The 21462-nt window shown below is 40.0% G+C and overlaps 1 protein-coding gene across 4 annotated transcripts in view; it reads right to left on the bottom strand.

Annotated features, from left to right (window-relative positions):
- Positions 1 to 21462, bottom strand: part of LOC111865630 (probable helicase senataxin) — a 66714-nt gene that overhangs the window by 7042 nt on the left and 38210 nt on the right. For all 4 annotated transcript variants that reach the window (XM_023853807.2, XM_023853809.2, XM_023853808.2 and 1 more), the window contains 6 exons: positions 18418 to 18563; positions 13646 to 13795; positions 8274 to 8416; positions 5210 to 5363; positions 4145 to 4392; positions 898 to 1044 (listed from right to left, as the gene is read on the bottom strand). In XM_023853807.2, the coding sequence (XP_023709575.1) occupies positions 898 to 1044; positions 4145 to 4392; positions 5210 to 5363; positions 8274 to 8416; positions 13646 to 13795; positions 18418 to 18563 (988 nt within the window). The remainder of the gene's footprint in view (positions 1 to 897; positions 1045 to 4144; positions 4393 to 5209; positions 5364 to 8273; positions 8417 to 13645; positions 13796 to 18417; positions 18564 to 21462) is intronic.

The raw sequence follows: 21462 nt of genomic DNA, 5'->3' as shown, positions 1-21462 counted from the left end.
TGAAAGGTTGGAACAGCTTAAGAAGAGAACACTGTTAAACCCCAAAAGCCAAATTTACACATTTTGAGTTCAGATTCTTATAATAACCATTGACAACTTTCATTATATGATGCCAGTCCCAGATGTATACAATTACTTCCTTGTGCCACATAATCATATTTTCTGTCATGATTCCATTCTGTGAAGCAGTCCTTCAGAAGCTGATAGTCATTTGGCTAGTTAAGGACTTCCACAGAACCTGATCATTAATCACCATGTTCATAACAGCAAGTCAATGGGCCCTATCCTGAGTAAGCAGAATCTGGTCAGTACCTCGTTACTCCATTTCTCTGAGATCAGTTTCAATATTATCCCTGCAACAACATATTCTTAACCTTGGTACTAGATGGACCTTCTTAATCACCAAACAGGAAGCCAAATGGGCTCCAGAAATGGGCTTGATTCAAAGAGACTGCCCTGCCAGGAATTGAACCCTGTCATCTAGGCCACAGCAAATCACAATGCATGTGAAAACAACTCATTCTGCCATAACATAACTAGAATTGCTAGGTGGGCAGGGGAACACTGCTGGAAACAAACATGAATGTTGACCTTCTTGTGGAGGTACAGCTCCAGTCCCTCCGAGCCTCTGGCCCTAGATTGAAGCGAGTAGTTAGCATTATGCACCAGCCGCTCTACCTGTGGGCAAAGAGACCCTAAGTACCCATTTAACAGGAGGGGTAGGGGGAGAGCCACAAAATTTTGTGAACAGAAAAAAATCTGTCTCCACCAAGAACTGGACTCAAATACTCTGGTCACAGTCCACAACCTTGTCACTCCTATAAGTGGGCTGGCTAAAACATAACATTTACAGCATCAATATTTTCTCACCACACAGGTTTCATAGAAATGACTTGCCTAGCTTTCAGGATGGATATTATTGTAGCCCGCTGCTTCTGGTATGGTGTGATTATGCCTATGCTTAACTGCTGGTTGCCCAGCTTCTCCAAAAGGCCTAATGTCAGCTGACTCACAAGTTCAGCTTCACCAGCATTTGACAGTTCCCTGAAACAAAGAGAATAAATGTAACTTACAGGCAAGAAGACCTCTTCTATGTATACTTACGTGTACTGCAACATTTACAATACTTTACCTGAATTGGACACAAAATACAGCAAGACTGCAAACTTATACATACATTCAATATAAATGTGTTACTTATAGGATTTAGGGAAATAAATAATATACAGCAAATAACCACAAACAGGCTAATCATTAAGAGCACTGTCATCTGTGAAGTGATGCCATATAGGCCAGTACAGAGGTACAGTAAAAGTTGTGACATCCAGCACTGGATGATCTGGAAAGCTCTGTTAACCAGAAACTAATTGCAAATATAATGCTTAGAAAAGTGAAATACTGGTACACTGTTAGGTTCTTCTTTTTAGACAATACTGTGATGTGGACGGCACAACGATCGGTAAACACCCCCCCTCCAGCAGTGACGTAACAGCATTGGAGCAACAGCTGCTGCTATGGTAACAGGCCAGCCAACGCTCCATCCCATTCCCCTGCGGTGATGTAACAGCACTTCCCACAGTGACGTAACAGGGGACACTTCTGGCCTATTGTACCAGCCTCATATAATAGGCGAGGGTGATTGTGGAGCAGTTGGTGGAATGAAGGCAGGGGAACCGAAGTACTCTCAGAAAACCTGCCCCAGCGCCACTTTGTCCACCACAAATACCACTTGAACTATGGCGTGGCATTTCTCTGTCTTTACTTCTAGACCAACCTCCTTACTTGCGTCAATTAAAGTCTGTGTGTTTCTCTTTATGGTATCTATATTATAACCCAGTAGACTCATATCACCAGTACAAACCAACAGTTGATGTGTCCCATTTAATTTCAGTCCCACCTGTTTTTTTCTGGACCTTCCTAATGACATATTCTATAGCAAAATTGAAAAGAAATGGCGATAAAGCATCTCCTTGTTTCAGACCATTCTGGATAGGAAAACTATCAGACAAATGTTTACCTATATGGACTTTCGTTTAAACATGTTTTAATCAGCCTAACTAGTTTCATGGGTACCCCAAACTCTATCAGAATATTGTACAATACTTCCCTCCTAACTGAATCATAGGCTTTTTTGAAGTCTATGAACAGCTGATGTACTGTCTCATTGTACTCCCATTTTTTCTCCAATATCTGAAGAATGCAAAAGATCTGATCTGTAGTTGATCTGTTATGTCGAAACCCATACTGATGATCCACAATAATTTCACCTATGTATGGACTTAACATTGAGAGAAGAATATTGGCTAAAATTTTATATATATAAAGTTGATAGCAGAGGTATCCCCCGATAATTACTACAGTCAGTTTTATCACCCTTCTTGTGAACTGGTACAATAATAGACTCCTTCCACTGATCAGGCAATTTTTCCTTATTCCAAATAGAACTAATTAGCTTACGGATCTTAGAACATAATATTTCACTTCCTGCTTGAATGAGTTCTGCCGGAATTTGATCACTACCTGGTGATCTATACCTTTTCAATTTGCAATAGCACTTTCAACCTCAAATGGGTTAGGATCAGGTACTAACAGCTCAGCTGTATGTATTCTACGTGCTTGACATCACTGACGCTATGTACATTTGATGAGAGAAACAGTTCTTCCACCTATTCAAAATGTTGTGGAAATCTGCAAGCAGATCACCATTCTCATCCTTCACTAAGTTACTGCTAGGCTGGTAGCCCCTCTTAAAGTCATTTATTCCTCTACACAGGTCTCTAAAGTTCTTCTTCTTACTGTTCATTGCAAGCTCATCAATTTTATCTTTCAGATATTCCCTCTTTTTGTTCCTGAAATGCCTGCTGGTTTCACGTCTCATATTGTTCAGATTATCCCCACTTATTTCGCTTTGATCCTGTAACCACTGCAATTTGACTTGTTTTCTTTGGACTAATAATTCTGAGCATACTTCATTGAACCATGGCTTGTGATTCTTCGGTTCATAATAACCTAGCCTCTGTTTGGCAGACATTTTTATATTCTCTCTAACAGTTTCCTAAGCTTTAACATGCATTTCGGTGTCTAAGTTATCCAAAGCTGTGAACCTACTTGAGATTTCACCATGAAACTGCTCCTTCCCATGTACCTCATTTAATTTATTGAGACTGAACCTCTCCATATGAACTCTGTGCAGTGTTCATTTACTCACTGCCATTCTCTTCCTGACCTTTGCCATCACCAGGTGGTGGTCAGTATCACAATCTGCTGCCTTGACTGATCGAACACATCGGACATCAAGTATACTTGAGTGCCGTCTCGTATCTATCAGAATATGGTCAGTCTGGTTGTGCATCTTCCCCTCAGGAGATGTCAAAGTAAATTTATGGATGTTACGATGTTTTGAGAGTAACATTTTTAGATGTGGCAAAGTTTACCATTCTACGTAACCCCATTATCATCCATGATATGTATGTAATGGCCGTCTTGTAGTGCACTCAATTTCATACGTCGCTTCTTACTACATGTTTCGGCAACATAGTGCCATGTTCAGGTTCGTTATTTACGCTACGCAATTACATTGTTTGCCATCTTGTGTCTTTCATAAAATTATTTAGAAAGTACATTATTCGTCAACTATAATAAAATCTGTATATACTAAAACGTGTTAAGATTATTCATCTACATGTCTTAATTCAAACTTGCGTATAGTATGGTTCATCCACTATGGGAGTCGTTTCTGTGTGTACTGTGTCTGTGATGTGTCCTTCCTTTTTGGCTGCGAGCGAAACGTAGTAAGAAGTGACATATGAAATTGAGTGCACTATAAGACGGCCATTACATACATATCATGGATGAAAATCAGTGCGACAGGACGCTAAAATACAACATTATGAACTCCATTATCATTACTAATTTTGTGTAAACTCTCATTCCCAAAGGTTGGTTTGAAAATGTTTTCACTATTTGCTTTGGCACTGAAATCTCCTGTTCCTGTATTCATAGATACAGCTATACACTGATCCATAGATCATTGAGACATTCAGTCTGATGCCCCCAAAACTGCATTGTTCATCAAAACACTGGATACAGCTCAAAACTGAAAGGCAATATAGTGAATTAACGAGTGATATTACTTTCAGCTTACCCACTAACATTCTGCTTGTACTCAAGGCTGAGAATGCAATATGGTAGTAGTGGACAGACCCTCTGTTGAGCAAGGTTGGGTGCGGAATGCAAGCGGCCATTGTAGAAGAACCTGTTGGGCCACAGGCAGATCTCTGGATGCATACGGTATTGTACATCAAGGAATTGCACTGGTTTCTGCATGCTGTCCTCAAAACATGTCTCTATTCTTGCAAACAAGGATTTACCAAGGCCATTGTCTTTGGCCACCTGCAATGTTACAAATGCAAAACAATAATGAAACAAGGATGGAAAGGTGTACACCAGTGGAGTGTTCTTCTTCATTTATTTCAAATACAAATCTTGGAATGGACTCATACAAATATTGAACAGTCTCCAGCATAATTCTATACCATTCTTCTTTAAGAACATCTTCCAGTTGCTTTAGAGACATTGGAGGTGGGAATCTGCTCCTCACTCTAGTCTCCAGAACTGATCAGAGAGGTTCAGTCATGCTCAAATCTTGTGATGTTGAAGTTCACCTTCATCCTCTTCAAACCACAACTGAACAGTTCCTGCTGTGTGAATCGGGGCATTGCTGTCTTGGAAAATTGCATCTTTGTTTGGAAATTAAGTCTGGATCATGGGATGCACAATTCGGGCTAGCATATTGTGTCCTTCATCATGGTAGCGACTGAGATACTGTAATGCCAGACCCATTCTTTGCGTTTTGTGTTGTGGGGTCAGCATGTGTGGCACCCATCGTGTACAGACTTCGTGAAAACCTAACCTGTCATGCATTATGAGGTAGGCCATGCCATGTGAACATGCCTCGTTCTGACAGCAGCCAAAAGAATTTTATGCTGCTGGTTTTCAGGGGCTTGTGAAATGATGGGACAAGTGCCTCAATGTAGAGGGAGATTATGTTGAGAAATAAAAGCATTTTTCAAATCAGTACTCTTATTTAAGTTTTATATCCATTTGTAACTTAGTTATTGACTTACCTACGTATGACAGATAACAAACACATTCTTCTTTATGTATATATAAAGCAGACAAAGAAATGGTTCTAAGGGATCTTACTCACCTTGGACAGTACAGTGGCGGGCAGCTGTCTTGCATCACCAACGAGGACAAGTGTCTTCACTCCTAGCATGAGTGGTATTAATGTTTCTACTTCCTGGCTCTGGGTTGCTTCATCTACTATGCAGCATGTGAACTGAAGTCCTGACTTACCCTGCCTTTGACATGAGGACACAAAATTATACATATACACAAACAACTATCATTACTGAAAAGTGTAGAAACAAACTCTTTGTTGGAGTAGACATATCTCAAAATGCATTTCTGGTGAGACTTGGCCTCCATTTACTGCATATACGTGGCGTGTTCAAAAAGTATCGAACCTTTGGTTGGCAGAAATACATTTATTGTTTTGGAGGTACAAAACCCTAATCCCCTTCAAAGTAGTCTCCTTGGTAATGCACACACTTCTCCCAGCACTTCCGCCATTGTTGGAAACACTTCTGGAAGGCGTGTTTTGGAATGGTGATCAGCCGTCCGTCGCATTCCGCATGATGTCTTCTCTTGACTCAAATTGGGTTCCTTTCAGCAGCATTTTCAGCTTGGGAAATAGCCAAAAGTCACACAGAGCCATGTCAGGGGAGTATGGAACCTGTCAAACCACAGGGATGTTGTGTTTGGCGACGAAAGTCTGAATCAGATGTGAAGAATGGGCGGGTGCGTTATCATGATGAAGCTACCAAGTTTTTGCTGCCCACAGATCCGGTCGTTTGCACTGCAGAGCATCACGAAGGCAACGAAGGACCTCCTGGTAGTATTCCTTTGTGATGGTTTGGCCTTGTGGTGCGTACTCATGATGCGCAACCCCATGGGAGTTGAAGAAAATGGCCAACATGACCTTGACATTGCTGCTGACCTGCTGTGCTTTTTTTGGCCTCGGAGATGTCAGATGTTTCCACTGTGACGACTGCATCTTGGTTTCTGGGTTGTACCCATAAACCCACGACTCATCGCCTGTGATCATGGTGTTCAGAAAGTTGGGGTTACTGTTTGCATTGTCCAGCATGTCCTGTGCGATTTCCAGATGGCGTTGCTTCTGCTCCATTGTTAGCAGTTTCGGTATGAATTTCGTGGACACCCTCCTCATTCCCCAAATCCTCAGTCAAAATTGAATGTACTGATCCAGTGCTTACCCCTATCTCGTTTGCAAGTTCTCGGACTGTGATACGACGGTCCTCCATGACCAAAGTCCACACTTGCTCAATCACATTCTCATTTCGGCTTGTTGAGGGTCTGCCTGAACATGGTTCGCTGTCCACTGATGTGTGGCCATCTTTGAAGTGGTTGTACCACTCCTTTATCTGTGAGTTGCTCATGGCATCATCCCCGAAAGCCTGTTGAATCTTGCGAATGGTTTCCACTCGGGTATCGCCAAGCTTTTGGCAAAATTTGATGCAATATCGCTGCTCATGTTGTTCCGTCATTTTACACCTTACTGGAATCCGACGAGCGCTCGCTACACGTTCTCACTCATAGGCCGATTGCCAGCGACTGATGCTTTCTGCGGGTGGGAAAAAATTCACGACTGCGCATGAATGTCCCCTCCACATCTCCACCGAAGGGAGACTCCCGCGCTTCATTGGTTTTTCGTGGGAAAAAAGAAGGTTCGATACTTTTTGAACACAGCACGTACACAAATGTATTGCGGCAAAGCTAATCTGAGGTTCTCAGGGCAGTGATTATGAAGAGTAGATGTGATGTCCTGTAGTTGCGCACAAGTGCACAGACATTTCAGAGGAGTGTTTGTAGCTGTAAAACACTGACATTGGACTCAAAAAGTATTTCATTTGAATCTGCATCCAAACTAAGGTCTATTTTGGTTTTCTCATCACCCAGACAATTGCTGGAATCATATTATAAATTAGGCCACAATCACCCAGTTCTGAAATTCTTGTCCTCTTGTTTATGACTAGGAGCTGGGATATTGTAGTTGATATAGCAACTGGCTATGGGCTGGACAACCAATGGGATGGAGTTCGAGTCCTGGTAGGGTCAAGAATTTTGTTTTCTCCACGTTGTCCAGACCGACTGTGATGCCCACCCAGCTGACCACTCACCTCCAACTAGTGCTAAAGTCAAGAAACCGTCAACCTATACATCCACTCCCTGGTACTCCTTCACGGCATACTGCTTAATTAGTTAAGCACAGGGGCAACTTTATCTTAACTTTACTTTGTTCATGACCAATTTTGATTTAATTTCACATTATATAACTTTGTACTGAAAGTATCACATTGGTCTCAGACATTAAGGGAGGAACACAGACTGAGAGTACTTGAGAATAGGGCACTGACGAGAATATTTAGACTGAAGAGAGATGAAGTGACAGGAGGCTGGAGAAAGCTGCATAATGAGGAGCTTCATAAGTTGCACTATTTACTACATGTCATTAGAATGACCAAGGGCATGGGCAGGGCATGTAGAATGTATGGGAGTGAATTGGAATGTATACTCTTGTATACAGAGTTCTGGTGGGAAGGCCAGAAAGAAGGAAGACCAATATGTAGGCAGGAGGATAATATTAAAATGGATCTCACAGGAATAGTCTGGGTTCGTATAAATGGATTGACCTGGCTCAGGATAGGGACCAATGGCAGGCTCTTGTGAACATGGCAATGAACCTTCTGGTTCCATAAAACGTTGGGAAATTCTTGAGTAACTGAGAAACCAGTGGCTTCCCTAGAAGGACCAAACTCCATGGAGTTAGTGACAATGTCATTAAATGATTTAAGCTTGCAATATAATCAAATTGTCATCAAACAGCCAATCTAACTCAAAATGAACTGTCATGCAAAACTGGCTAATCTAACTAAAAGTTAACTGTCAGAAAAAGTATAATCTGATTTAAAATAAGCCAAAAAACAAAGAGGGTAATTTGACCAAAACTGTCAGCAGAAAGGCTAGCCTGATCTGAAGTCAACTGTCAGCAAACATCGAAATGTGACTCCAAACAAATTAAATTCTTTAACACAAGTGATGAATATCTGCTCCAGGAATGGATCCAAAGCAAAATAATACAAACATACCTTACTTTTTTAATACTTTTTATATAAAATATGAAATCTTACTCTTCCTGCTTAGCAAAAATGTTTTCCATTTGGCTATTGAAACAGGACGACAGTGTTGTAGCCACAATGTGGGCACCGTGAAGTATTCGTGACTGTGCTTCTCTTTCCTTACACCACTGTTGATAAGGATCCAAATATACATTCTGAAATGATATTCACATAGGTCACATTAAAGAAGAGTACCTGCATGAAACCAATGGCATTATATATCTCTATGGTCTATTATTTGTTGCTGCAGTTTATTCAATGATGCTGTAACTCAAACTATATAGCGTTCAGTGACTGGAAGATAGTCAATAATGACTTGTAAAGTGTGTGGATGGGAATGAGTCCTGACCTAATTTGCTTGGAAGGCTTGAGAAAAACCATGGAACTCTCAGTCAAAATACTTTGTGTCCTGGCTGAGATTCAAACTGAGCACTTTCCAAATGCAAGTCAGAATTGTCAGTGTGTAATTCAGTTTGCCGATCACTGATGTGGATGTCAATTTGCGGGGGGGATTAAATAAATTTGTGAACTAAATGGTAATGATGTAGTTCTCAGTTCTGTTCTGGTATTCACCTGAAACTGGGACAATCAACAACCAACTGTCAGGACAGCTTCCAGGACTTTCAAATATATTGGGCATGCAATAATTCATGAACACTGAAGACACTATCCTGAAACATTTAAGCAGATTCAGATGCTGTTATGGCCTACATACTAGATATCAAATTATGTCACAGAATAGCTGAGGGACAATTACTTATTCACTGAAACTACTGGCTCTTTCCTCTGGATACATTATCTCTCTTAACTGCACCACTGTTCTTTGCACGGTGTGCTCATATACACAATGTCTTCAAATTTATTGTAGTTTCTTAAGCTTAGCACCAGCTGTAAAATCACGTTAATTCAATATTATTTAATCTAAAATACTGTCTGATGTGAAAATACAGTTCTGTATGCTTTCTACACAAAATTCATATGTTTAAGCGATCTGTGCTGGCCAACGTCTGAGCTTGAAATGATGTCACAACTTGGCACGTGCACAGTCATACCCCCGGGTCCCTCTTTATGTAGGTAATATGATGGCAACATACTTGCACAACATCTGGAATTCATATCTTCATGCACAGCACAAGGCAAGTTTGAGTAAACTCTACATATATATATAAGTTCACTGTACTCACAGGCCATACTGTATTAAATTTTGTTGTGACCTGCTATGGTCTCTTTCAGAGCAGTTCCCTCCTGCATCTATATACAAATTCCAGCATTGTTGTATAAATTCCAGAAGCCATTCTCCTGCAAGCTGTTTAGATCAGCCATTATAATCTTCCATATCTCTTCAATGTTCCAAAATGTTATCCCCTGGGATAATTCTTCATGGAAGGGATAATGAAGAAGTCACAAGGAGTGAATTCATTCATTCATTCATTCATTCATTCATTCATTCATTCATCAGTAATCTGTCAGACGACAAGTCCACAGTCTCTTCCAAAACAGTTCCTCCACTTAATGCGATCTAGAGCTTTCTCCTTCAAATGAGAATATTCTCTTCTGTCCCCAAGGTCATCCAGCATCTTCTTACATCTTCTGGTCACTTCTATCCACCCTTCTATCTCTCCTTCAATAAGTTCTTTTAGTAGGCAGTTACTGCGTAAGATATGACCAATTCAATTAGCCTTCTGTTTTCTTATTTCGTGCAGGATATTCCTCTGCTCACTGACTCTAAATAACACTTCTTCATTTCTCACATAATCGGTCCAACTGATCTTCTCCACCCTTCTCCAACACCACATTTCGAAACTTTCCAGGTGTTTCTGATCTACAAGGAGTGAATAACAGTGAGAAATTGTAATTATGTGAGACCATGATTGATTTTTTTGTCAAAAACTTTCTATTGTAAAGTGCTGTGGGGGAGGGCACACTGTCAGGGAAAAATCCTGGCCTCACACAATGAAATCACTCTCTCAGACATTCCAGAACTTGAGATAAAATTTCTGGTTGACAATACAAGTAGGTGGGAAATACTCTTAGTGCACTATCCTTTTCATTCAAAGAAACAAATCGACTGTCATAACTTTTGCTTCTGACGTCTGCATTTTCTGGAGAGAGGTGAGCCTGGATATTTCCACTGCATGCTCTGCTGATTTGTGTCAGGATCATAATGCATAACCCAACTGCCAACCCCACTGACAGCTCTCTTCAGCCATTCTTCATTCTCCTGAATTCATTGCAAAAATCATCATAAGCTTCCCTCTGCTGCAGTTGTCATTGGTGAGGTTCATGAGCACAATCTTCATACAAACTTTCGTCATACCCAAATTTTCTGTCACGATCAATCATACAGTGTCTCTACTGACATTCAGTTACTTTTCCAGTCATTCTGACAGTATGTCAATCATTTTGCACCAGAGTTCTCATATTTTTTAAACCCAATTTTGACAACACAGAAGTCTGCATTGCCTGTAAAACTCAAGTTCCATGCCTTCCTTCAGAAAACTGTTTACAACATTCAAAAAGCACATGGTCTCGACAGAGGTTCTGCTCCATGCATTTGCTTAAACATTTCAGATATTTTCGTTGGTTCTCTCCAAGATCAAACAATTTCATGCTGATCCTTTGTTCAAAATATTTGTCATTCATTTTCATGACAAGATATCCAAACGCTACTTCAGTTAAGGCACAAGAACTCTGTACTTGCTAAGCTAGACAAGGTATGTCTGCTACTGTGTGGAGTTCAAACATGTACCAACACCTGCCAATGACCCCAGGGTGACTTGTGCTTCAGAGTGTTGCTAGTCTTGTTATTTTCCAGACCTCATATTTGCAATTTAATTATTTTAAATTTAAATATCTGAAGTAAAAAACTATGTTAACATAATTTACTTGGAAACAGCCTTTCTATTGCACCACAACAATGTTGTTTGTAACACTAAATGTTATAATACAACAATGACTGAAACCCAAACCATAATCTTAAAGACATGGTGTGTACGTGTATTAACACCATACTTCAATCCCCCAGGTTATTTCACGGGGTCACACACCACTTCCAATAAATGAGGACAGGAGAGGCATATTCAGGACAATTTCTTTTGGCTTATTAAGTGTGACAGCTGTAAGCCTTCAGAAAATAAGAACCTAACTGATTATTATTCTTTAAGGTATTCTCCTGTTTCAAACTCATTTAGGTTTTAACAATTTTAACCATTTAAACTGACATTTATAAGAGAAACATGATTCATTCTAATTCCACAAATTCTTAAAACTGTACTTTTAAGCAGAAGAACTACAAAATTACTCAGTCATTTCAATTGTTCATCATTGGAGTAACATTAGTCAGTAATTTCAAATTTTATGTAAACTGCATAACAAACTGTATGTATTCACGTAACATGTGCCCTCATGTATGATGTACACCCTGATTTGGGGGGAGGGGGGAAATTCAAGGTCAAAAAATGTCAAAAGAAATGTACAGTAAATATTCATTGGATAATTAGCATTATCATGAAAGTATCAATAGTTAACAAATACAAACACAATACACCATGTTAATATTGTGCATGATATATAAAATGGATTCAAAATGCCTGATATTAGTAAGTGAAGCTGTCATCACTTGACGGTAGCCTTGAGAAAGTGAGTACAGTGATGAAAAAACCATGAAGTAACAGAATTCAATGCCTCACACATTTACTTTCAATTTCTGAATTGTGGTAAATGATCACAATGTCCTCCCCATTTTGTCACCTGTAGCACACCTTTTAACTTGCTTAACAAAACATATCTGCTCCTTACAATTGTGCACACACTACTGAGGCCAACTAAGATGTCATGGCAACAGTGGCATGACTATACACATTAACTGTGTGTATGGATATGTGCTGACTGTATGCATATTACTTAAATGTTTAGCTACCTATTGCAAAATGCCAATTCCTTTGCAGAATGTGCACCCAGTCCTTTGGGCACTAATCTCAGGAAAAATAAATGCATGATATAGACAGTGTCACGTAACTTGGAACAAGGGCCCGCATTCCTAGTCAAATCCCATGCACAGCTTGTAGTGGGAGGAGTTTCTTAACACTCGTTCTTGCACTTCCACCTCCCTCGAATCCACCCTCGTCTGAAATTTTTCTTCTGCGCATTCAAGGTTACTCTTGGCCTTGTTCGAAGTTACGTGACTCTTGCTATATATGAGTATGGTGTATACAGTACATCAGTAACATTCTATAACTGGGCAGTGCCATAGCTCAGGGGGTCAGTCACTGGCTTCCCAATGTTATGGCATGCATCACATTGTGTGAGATTTGTGGTGGACATAATGGCATTGGGACAGGTTTTCTCTGAGAAGTTTGGTTTCCTCTGCAAATTCTCACGCCACCAACTAGTCCATATTCAAATGAGTATATTTATATCTGTTGACACAACAATTTGTGTAAAAATAGCATAGGTTGTCATCTTGTAGTTGGTCATTCAGTCTCTATCAGACTAAATGCCTGACTACAAGACAACACGAGAACTGCACCACGTATCGTAAGAAAACAAGACCACGACACATAATCTTACAACATTCAACTTACACCCCGATATGGCATAGATAAGGAGTAACGCATATGCACATGCAAGAAATCGGTAACATCATACCCACTAAGGAAGAATCAAGACCAAGAACCAGCAGAACAGCCATATAGACATTTACATAATTTTTAATGTTAATTTTAATTTTTAACTTTAGTTTAATTAATTCACATTAATTTTAACTAACTGTAATTAATGTCGTCTTCTCGGATGTGGTGCCATGTAGATCTTGTTGGAACTGATGTTTCAGAGGAACGTATTGCTTGCATCTACAGGGTAGAAAAATCTACGAGCAAGGAACCAACATGAGCAGATCTAGACAGCACCACTTCTCAGAAGATGGCATTCTTCACAGTCACTGCCATGAAAACCTCAAATCTTACATAACTGTAATTAACACCAGCAGAGCTTAAGCTGAAGGGTAAATAACCAGAGGTTTTGTTACTATGCAAATATAAACATATCACATGATCAAATTTGAAAAAATATGGATCTATATTAAACAAAAACCTCAGCACCTAAGCACTTGATGACCCAATAAGGGTTGAAACATGTTGTGTTAACATTCTAATGTAAGCATTTTATGTTAATATTTTTACATGAATTGTTGTGTAGACAGATATACGTACGAGGATGCAACACATAAATATAGTCCATATTCATTAATCATCCTCTGCCAAAAGCTCATGTACAGCTTATTACAAATAAATACATTCATATCCAATACATAAAAACAGCGAAATGTTTAAATTCGTCAGCCTCATCTGTATAATATAAATCAACGAATGGCTTTCATCTGTTACCTGTGCTTTACTCTTCCTCATTTGGGCCAGTCTCAGCTCGGTGTCAATCAATCTGAACTCAGTTTCAGCAATAGCATCTCTCAAATTCTTTTGTCTCGCTGTTTCAAGAGCCATCAGCAACGAATTCTGTCGAGCCTCCAGGCTGCGGATCTGGAACAAGACATGCAGCCAGTAAAATACAGGGAAGCACAAAAATCACTGCCCATGGGGTTAAAAATGAAGTAATCATGCTGCAATATTTTAGTCTAGTATCACTTATGTCTAAGTGTCAATTAATGCCGTATTAATGTTCAAATTGTCTACCTTCTGGTCTACGACATTTCATTTAACATGAGCTAGCAAAAGTGAAGCAAAGAGATAGGTTCATTTCCTAAAAACTCATGTGTTCATTTGGGAATGTAACACTTAAATCTGGCTTCATGCAATATCTGCTGAACCACCCACTTAAAACTTTTGCTCAAGAGCAAGCCTGTCACTAGATTTCCAAGGACTCTGGGTTACTGCTTGGTAAATTAACATTCTGTTCTCCTCCAGACTTGCTGTTCTGTGATCTACACATTCTTAGGAGAGCCAAACACTGCACCATGTTATTGATATCACTGACACAGACTGTGTGCTGGAGCAACTGAATCAAAATGAGCACACTATTGTGCGACAATCGCTGGAAAACCACTTTACCACATTTTTAAAGCAAAAATTCATTCTTGTTAGTCACCATAACATGTGAAACACACTTATGTGGTCTGACAATAAAGTTTCTGAATTCATCGCGGTAGAAGTGCTACATACCACATTGTTGATTACCACTGTGGTCGCTATGCACCGATGCCAGCGCCTAGTCCACCCTTCAAACAATTTTGGAACTGGTTTCATCTAATGGCCTTCAGAGCTGCAGTCATATTACTCCTCATGTCATCAATGTCATCGAAATGCCTTCCTTTCAATATTTCATTGGTCTTCAGAAACAGAAGAAAGTCACTGGGGGCTTGATTTGGCGAACAGGGTGGATGTTCCAGCACAGTTAGCTAAAAACTCCTTCACAGACAGTGCCATGTGAGCAGGTGCATTGTCATGATGCAAGATCCAAGAGTTGTTGGCAAAAAGTTCAGGTCATTTCTGTTTAACTTTTTCACACAGCCTTTTCAGTATTTCCATATATAGTAAACTTGGTTGACTGTCCGGTTGGTACAAACTCATAATGAATAATCCCTCTAATATAAAAAAAGTCAGCAACATTATTTTGACTCCCGATTTGGACTGACGAAACTTCTTTGGTCTCGGAGAATTGGCAGCATTTTGTTGCTTCATTTCAAGGTCATATTGGTAGACCCATGTTTCATCACCTGTGATGACACAGCCCAAAATGTCACCTTGCCTCTCCAAAAGGTCTTGGCAAATTTTGGCTCCTCTTTGCTTTTGTTCTTTGGTGAGCTCCTCTGGGACCATTTTTGCGCACACCTTCCTCATGTCAAGATCTTCAGTTAAGATTTTCCTAACTCTTTCTCTGTTTAGGGCAAACTCTTTGAGCTGATTGTCTAGATAATGTGGGACCCTCAATGTCTCTCAACCCTATGGGCCTTCACAGCCTGTTACAGTGATAGCTTTACTTACTTTTACTTACATTTCATGGATGCTTCATTCTGTAGGTATGTAACTATATTCCCACAAGAAATGTGAGACATATACATAGCAATTACAGGGTCGGTAACAAATACATCTTAGTTATAACTGCATATGTTCCAATATAGCACAGTTCATAGTAAAATATGAATACCATTGTGATGATTCTAGGAATTATGTCTAGATTTACATTAGTATGCTAATGTATCAACAATTCAGTGTTGAGGATTTCCATCAGGTGATATCCTTACACTTTCACTAACACTAAATCAACAACAGAGTATGAACAAAAAGGAAAAAAAAAAAGTTTCCATCAAAATTAAAGTGATTAACCTTTAATGTCTGAAGTGCCCCGATTGGGCCAGTGATGAGTATGGTCGTCATGGCCAAAGTACCCCGATTTGGTAAATCGGGCATTTAAACTCTGCTAGTGGAAGGGCGCACATGTGCAACTAGTAGAAGCGCATGCACAGTTCTAAATATTTATTTTTAAATGTAGTAATTACCAGACTGACTTGACTAAAACCCTAACAGAAGAATTAAAATGATACCTAAGTGAACAAGGTCGAGGATGGAATATGGAGCATTTTTATTCCATAAACTTAAGTAGAAACAAGCACAGGAGCTAGATAATATACAATATAGGGCAATTCGCAGAGCACTGGGCTACGTGAGTAGCACCCCGACCAATGTAATGCTAGCAGAAGCCAAAGAAATCCCAATTTTTAGTAGATTCAAACAGTTGGGAAGGAACTATGTGTCCAGGTGTTATACGTCAAGCAACCATCCAATGATCCAGCTGCTGGAAGAATTATCAGCTCTACTTGACAATCCAAGAAGAGGAGAGAATGAACAACCACTCATCAGCAAATAACCAATCAGGGAACTGTCCCCCGGCTTTCAACTACACATACGGAAGCCTCTTCTACGGGGCCAGGGCATCTTTCGATGAGGGAAGACAAATAAAGGAAGCCGAAGATCACGAGGAATTCAAAAAGATTTTCCAAGAATGAATGAGAACCAGCAAATTTTTCGCCATGGATGGCTCAAAAATGGAGGAAAAACCATTCGTAGGATTCGCGTCAGTAGATATAAAAGATAGTCGTAGCATGAAATTCAGGATATCTTAGATAGCGTCCATATTCATGGCGGAAGCATTAGCAATTGCCGAAACACTAGATATCATTGAAAAAATAGACTCAGAGCAAAACTTGATGATTTTCTCGGACTCGGCAAGCATGTTAAAAGGAATTAGTAACTCCTCTATAACAAGCAACACATCACACATTACATATATGCTAAAAGATAAAAAATAGAGAGACTGGAATCATGAGGAAAAGAAATCCAATTTTTCTGGATCCCGGGGCATGGTGAAGTTGAAGTTAATGAGAGGGCCGACTTGCAAAGCAAGCAATCAAAAAAGGCAGAGATAGTAAATTACTGTTACCAGTTGCAGATCTTAAAACACAGTAGAAAAAGAAAGGCAAAGAAGAACTTCACGGTTTTTGTCAAAACACCAAATGGGAAAGAGGAGAAAGCTACTTTGAAAGGTACTATAGGAAAGGCTCGTCTCCATGGTTCTGACAGATAAAAATGAACCACCGCACCTTCACGTCAATAAACAACATGAGAGCGGGAGACACCAGTCTTAAAGTAAGGATCCATGGCCAAATGCGAATGTGGTGATGGGCTGCAAATGGAGGAACATATCCTCTGGGGCTGTAAACAGTACGAGGACCAAGGGGCAACAATGATGGACATTTTGTCTGAGAACAGCAAAAAGCATTACCCAAAATCAGTTACAGAGCTCTTAAGGCTAGAAGAAAAAAGATTCCTGCAAGGCATCTGTTACTTCATAAACAACATTCCTATATTTATATAAAATAGATATGTAACAAAAGTAAAAGAAGTAATTGCACTGATTATTTATAGTATACACAGAGATTTAAGTCAAAATCTATATTAACAATTTCGGGGCTACTGCTATTGTAGAATAATATGTTTATTAGAATGTACCACAGAAGGCCGGATGGGCATTGCCTAGGCCTCTTTCGTATTTACATTTTTTTCTACAATGAAAAAAAATAATTACTCATCTGTAAGACAATGACTGTTACTATGCAACTATATTTTGGATAACACAAAGCCGTTCACTGTTCCAGCATCTTGTAAAACCGACTAAGTGTGAAAGAAGAGAGGGCTAACACAGAAATGAAAGCAAAATAAGTCTCTCACAGATTACTTCTCTCAAAGTAACTGTAATTATTAAAGACTTTTTAAACAGAGCTGTTCAACAGGGACTTACAGTTTTTCTTCATAGCAGACATTTTACTAGTTACCAGTTACGATTTATTGCTGTCCAACTGCATATTTAGTAAGAGATGAAGTTGGATAAGGAAAATTAAAAATTTCTTTCTACTGGAAACTTGACTGTGGAAATGCATTACGCTCTGAACTTGAGAATATGACTGCACACTAGAGTTCACTTGCCCACAGATGGATCCTGGATGTACTGAATGGTGAGCACAATGACATAGTTGAAGAAAAAGTTTCTCATGTTAGAATTGTCAAGGTAGTGAGTGAGAATCAGGGTATAATGAGGTACTTAATAGTTGTTGCATCTGACCAGTCTTTACACAAATTCTTTACTGCCCACTGTGAAATAGTACATAACACGACGTTTTCAGCATATGTCTTTATTAATGCTTTTATTTAATGCTTACTTCAGACATACATGATTGGAGCTTGTATTTAAAAAAAAAATAGTATACCTTATGGAAAACAGATACTTACACCCCATAAAGGCAATAAAGTGTAAACAACTCTCAACATGTAAGATTTGAGGCTTTCACAGCGGTGACTATGAAGAAAGCAGTCTTCTGGGATTTGGCACCGTGTATATGTGGTGTTAACCGACGTTTCGGAGGAACGTANAGGGTGGAAAGAAAAACATATAAGAAATCTGCAAGCGAAGAGACCGTGAGAACCGGTAAAAGCAGACTGCTCTCACGGTCTCTTCGCTTGCGGATTTCTTATATTTTTTTCCTTCTACCCTGAAGATGGAGGCGATACGTTCCTCCGAAACATCGGTTAACACCACATACACACGGTGCCAAATCCCAGAAGACTGCTTTCTTCAACTCTCAACATACCTCTAACTCTAAACTCTCCAGGCATTCAGGCGGTTGTGTTGTACTCTTAGCGTAACTCTTGGCCAATTCAAAGACTGAGATCTCCTTCACTGAAGGTTTCATCGTCTCCTGCCGACCAGTGCGCACCATCCTGAATCGTTCCTCTTCTGTACATTTGCAATAATTAAAACCGTATCATGGATTAGAACAACAGTTATGAAAGAAAGAATAATATTTAATGCATATACAATTTTCAAGAGTGAGTCTGGTAGAGTAAAATAAATGAATAAATAATTACATGCCTTAGTCCTGACAAGATGGATGAAGTACCTAACAAGACAACTAAGTTTGAGGTTCTCTCACTGGTGACCGCAAAGAGTACACTCTTCTGGGCCATAACACTGTACAGTTTGGTAGACCATCAACATTTTGAAGGAACAAACTGCCTCCATCTCCCGAACAAAGGAATAAGCCAAGCACAGAAAATACAGGTATGGACAGATGCCTGGACAACCCGCCTGAGCAATCAAAGAGGAATAAGGAGAACAGTGAAAACATCTTGACATCTGGCATTCTCCTTACCCCAAATGGTTCGCACAGGACCCGTACCTTGGCCATTCCTCTCCTTATACCTGCACCACTTTGTTCTGTGCTCTGCTTAGTGCCCCACCTGGAACCAGAAGGCAGCCATCTTTCCAGAACATCGGCTAACTGCTGTAAGAATATATACACTAATCTTCACTAATACAACTGACTGAGTTCAAAATTCACAAATAGTCATAAATATGAAATTAAATGGTACAAGAAAGTTATAAGTGGAAACCAAACATGGCAAAGTCGATCCATTAATAATTCATGTTTTAATGTAATGACCCAATTTTGAACAACTATTATAAGAGACATTGTAAAATTTTATCAAGCTGTTCAACCTTGAGAGAGTGAAGCCACAACCTCCACCCTCCCTCCTGTTCAGGTTAGAACCTGTTCAGTCCTGTCTGGGAGTTGCTAGAGTGACGAGCGAACAGAAGGTGCCGTGGAGTGTGGAACAACGCATTGTGATAAAATTCCTCGTTGGAGAAAACGGCCCATCTGCTGAAATTCACCACAGACTCCAACAACAGCATGGGGAAGAGTGTCTCTCACGGACCCGTGTGTTTGAGTGGTGTAAGTGCTTCAGAGAGGGCACAGAGCACGTGGAAAATGAACCGCATGATCGTCGGCCGCGAATATCCGTCACCGAGCCAAACACTGATCGTGCAGACGTGCTTATTCGTGAGAATAGGCGAATCACTATCAAGGAACTTGGAGCAATGCTGTCCATCAGTGTTGGTAGTGTAGAAGACATCCAGAAATACCACCTGCACTATCACAAGGTGAATGCACGGTGGGTACCACGCACTTTGACGGACGTGAAGAAAATGGTGCGCATGCAAGCTGCCAGTCATGACCTACAGCAGTTTGAAGATTAAGGTGATGCATTTTTGAAGTCTATAGTGACCACCGATGAAACGTGGGTGCACTACTTCATTCCCGAGTCCCAGCAGTCATTATGTGAGTTGTGGCATACTAGTTCTCCCAAACCCAAGAGAGCGCAGAGGAGCCGTTCGGCAGGAAAAGTGATGGCAACGTTCTTTTTGGACTGGCAGGGGGTTACCCATGTAGACTTTCTGACAGATGCCAGAACAGTCAATACAGCTTATTACTCAGACCTCCTGGCTGTAGATGTGAAGGAAAAGTTTCGATCCAAGCGGAAGACGGGTGGAAAGTGGGTAGCCTTCCTTCAAGACAATGCACGCTCCCATACAGCCAAAACAACAATGGAAACCCTCCGGAATTTGAAATGGAACCTTCTGACACATCTGCCGTACAGTCCTGATTAGGCCCCAAGTGATTTCTACCTGTTTGGAAGGCTCAAATCAGACTTGCAAGGCATGTGGTTTTCACACTTTTAATACAAGATCTAATTGTGATTTGCATTTTCCAGTGGTAAATCTGACTGTATGCCAGAAAGGAGTACTGTGCTCTAGTATTAAACTTTACAATCACCTCCCATCAACTCTTAAACAAATATCGTATGATATTCCTAAATTTAAAGTGGCATTAAAGAATTTCCTGACCACCAACTCTTTCTACACTGTGGAGAAATACTATTGTTATAAATAAGAATTTTGAAATTAAGACTATATCTAAAGTTTCTGGCCGATTAGGTCGATCATATAGTTCTGAAATATAATTTTCCCAAATTTTCAGCACTTGCCTCTGATCTACTATTCTATTCCCCTGGGAGTCTTCGATGCCAACATTTTGAATCCCATGATTCTCTTTCCATCCTAGTTCTTTTGTCTTCATGTACATCAAATCATAACGGCCTGTTCTTTGAAATTCCATAATCTCATTACATATCTTCTCAAGATATTCCTTTTTGGCCCTGTCCGTGGCTCTTTTCAATTCATTCCTCAGTCTCCTGTATTTCCTCCTGCCTTCTTCATTGTTGACATTCTTCCATTTTCTTCGCTCCTCCATTTTACTCATCATCTCCTGTGTAACCCATGGTTTTCTTGCTATCTTCCCAACTTTACTTTACCTACCGACATTAGTTTTCTTTTGTGGGTTATATAACAATGACATTAGCTTCTAGACTACACAGTGTCAGATGCTAGGATGACTGATGAATTGGAAAGGAGGCAGAAGGAAAGAGGTATGGCCTAAGTGAGGGACTATCTCAGCACATGCTTGTAGGAACTGAGGAAAACTATGAAAAACCTAAGTAGGGATAGTCAACCGAGCAATATCTGAATACAAGTTTAGAGGAAAACCTCTAGAAAAACCTGTTTGGCTTAATGTTGGTATAAAGTATAGTGTCCATGCAACAAGAATTACTGGTCCCTTCTTTTTTGGAGAGAAATACATTCTGAAAGATATTACACTTAATTTTTTCTAAGTCCAACAGTGAGAGGTGGAGTATATATTGTGACATGTCGACCCCTACCTCCCCAGCGGTACGTGGCGGTAACGTAACGCTCGCGTTACTACGGTAATAGGCGAGTTCCCGCCCCGCCACTCCCC

The sequence above is a fragment of the Cryptotermes secundus genome, unplaced genomic scaffold (genome assembly GCF_002891405.2).
Source record: "Cryptotermes secundus unplaced genomic scaffold, Csec_1.0 scaffold2482, whole genome shotgun sequence".
Lineage (NCBI taxonomy): Eukaryota > Metazoa > Arthropoda > Insecta > Blattodea > Kalotermitidae > Cryptotermes > Cryptotermes secundus.
This window is presented reverse-complemented; position numbering and strand designations above follow the sequence as displayed.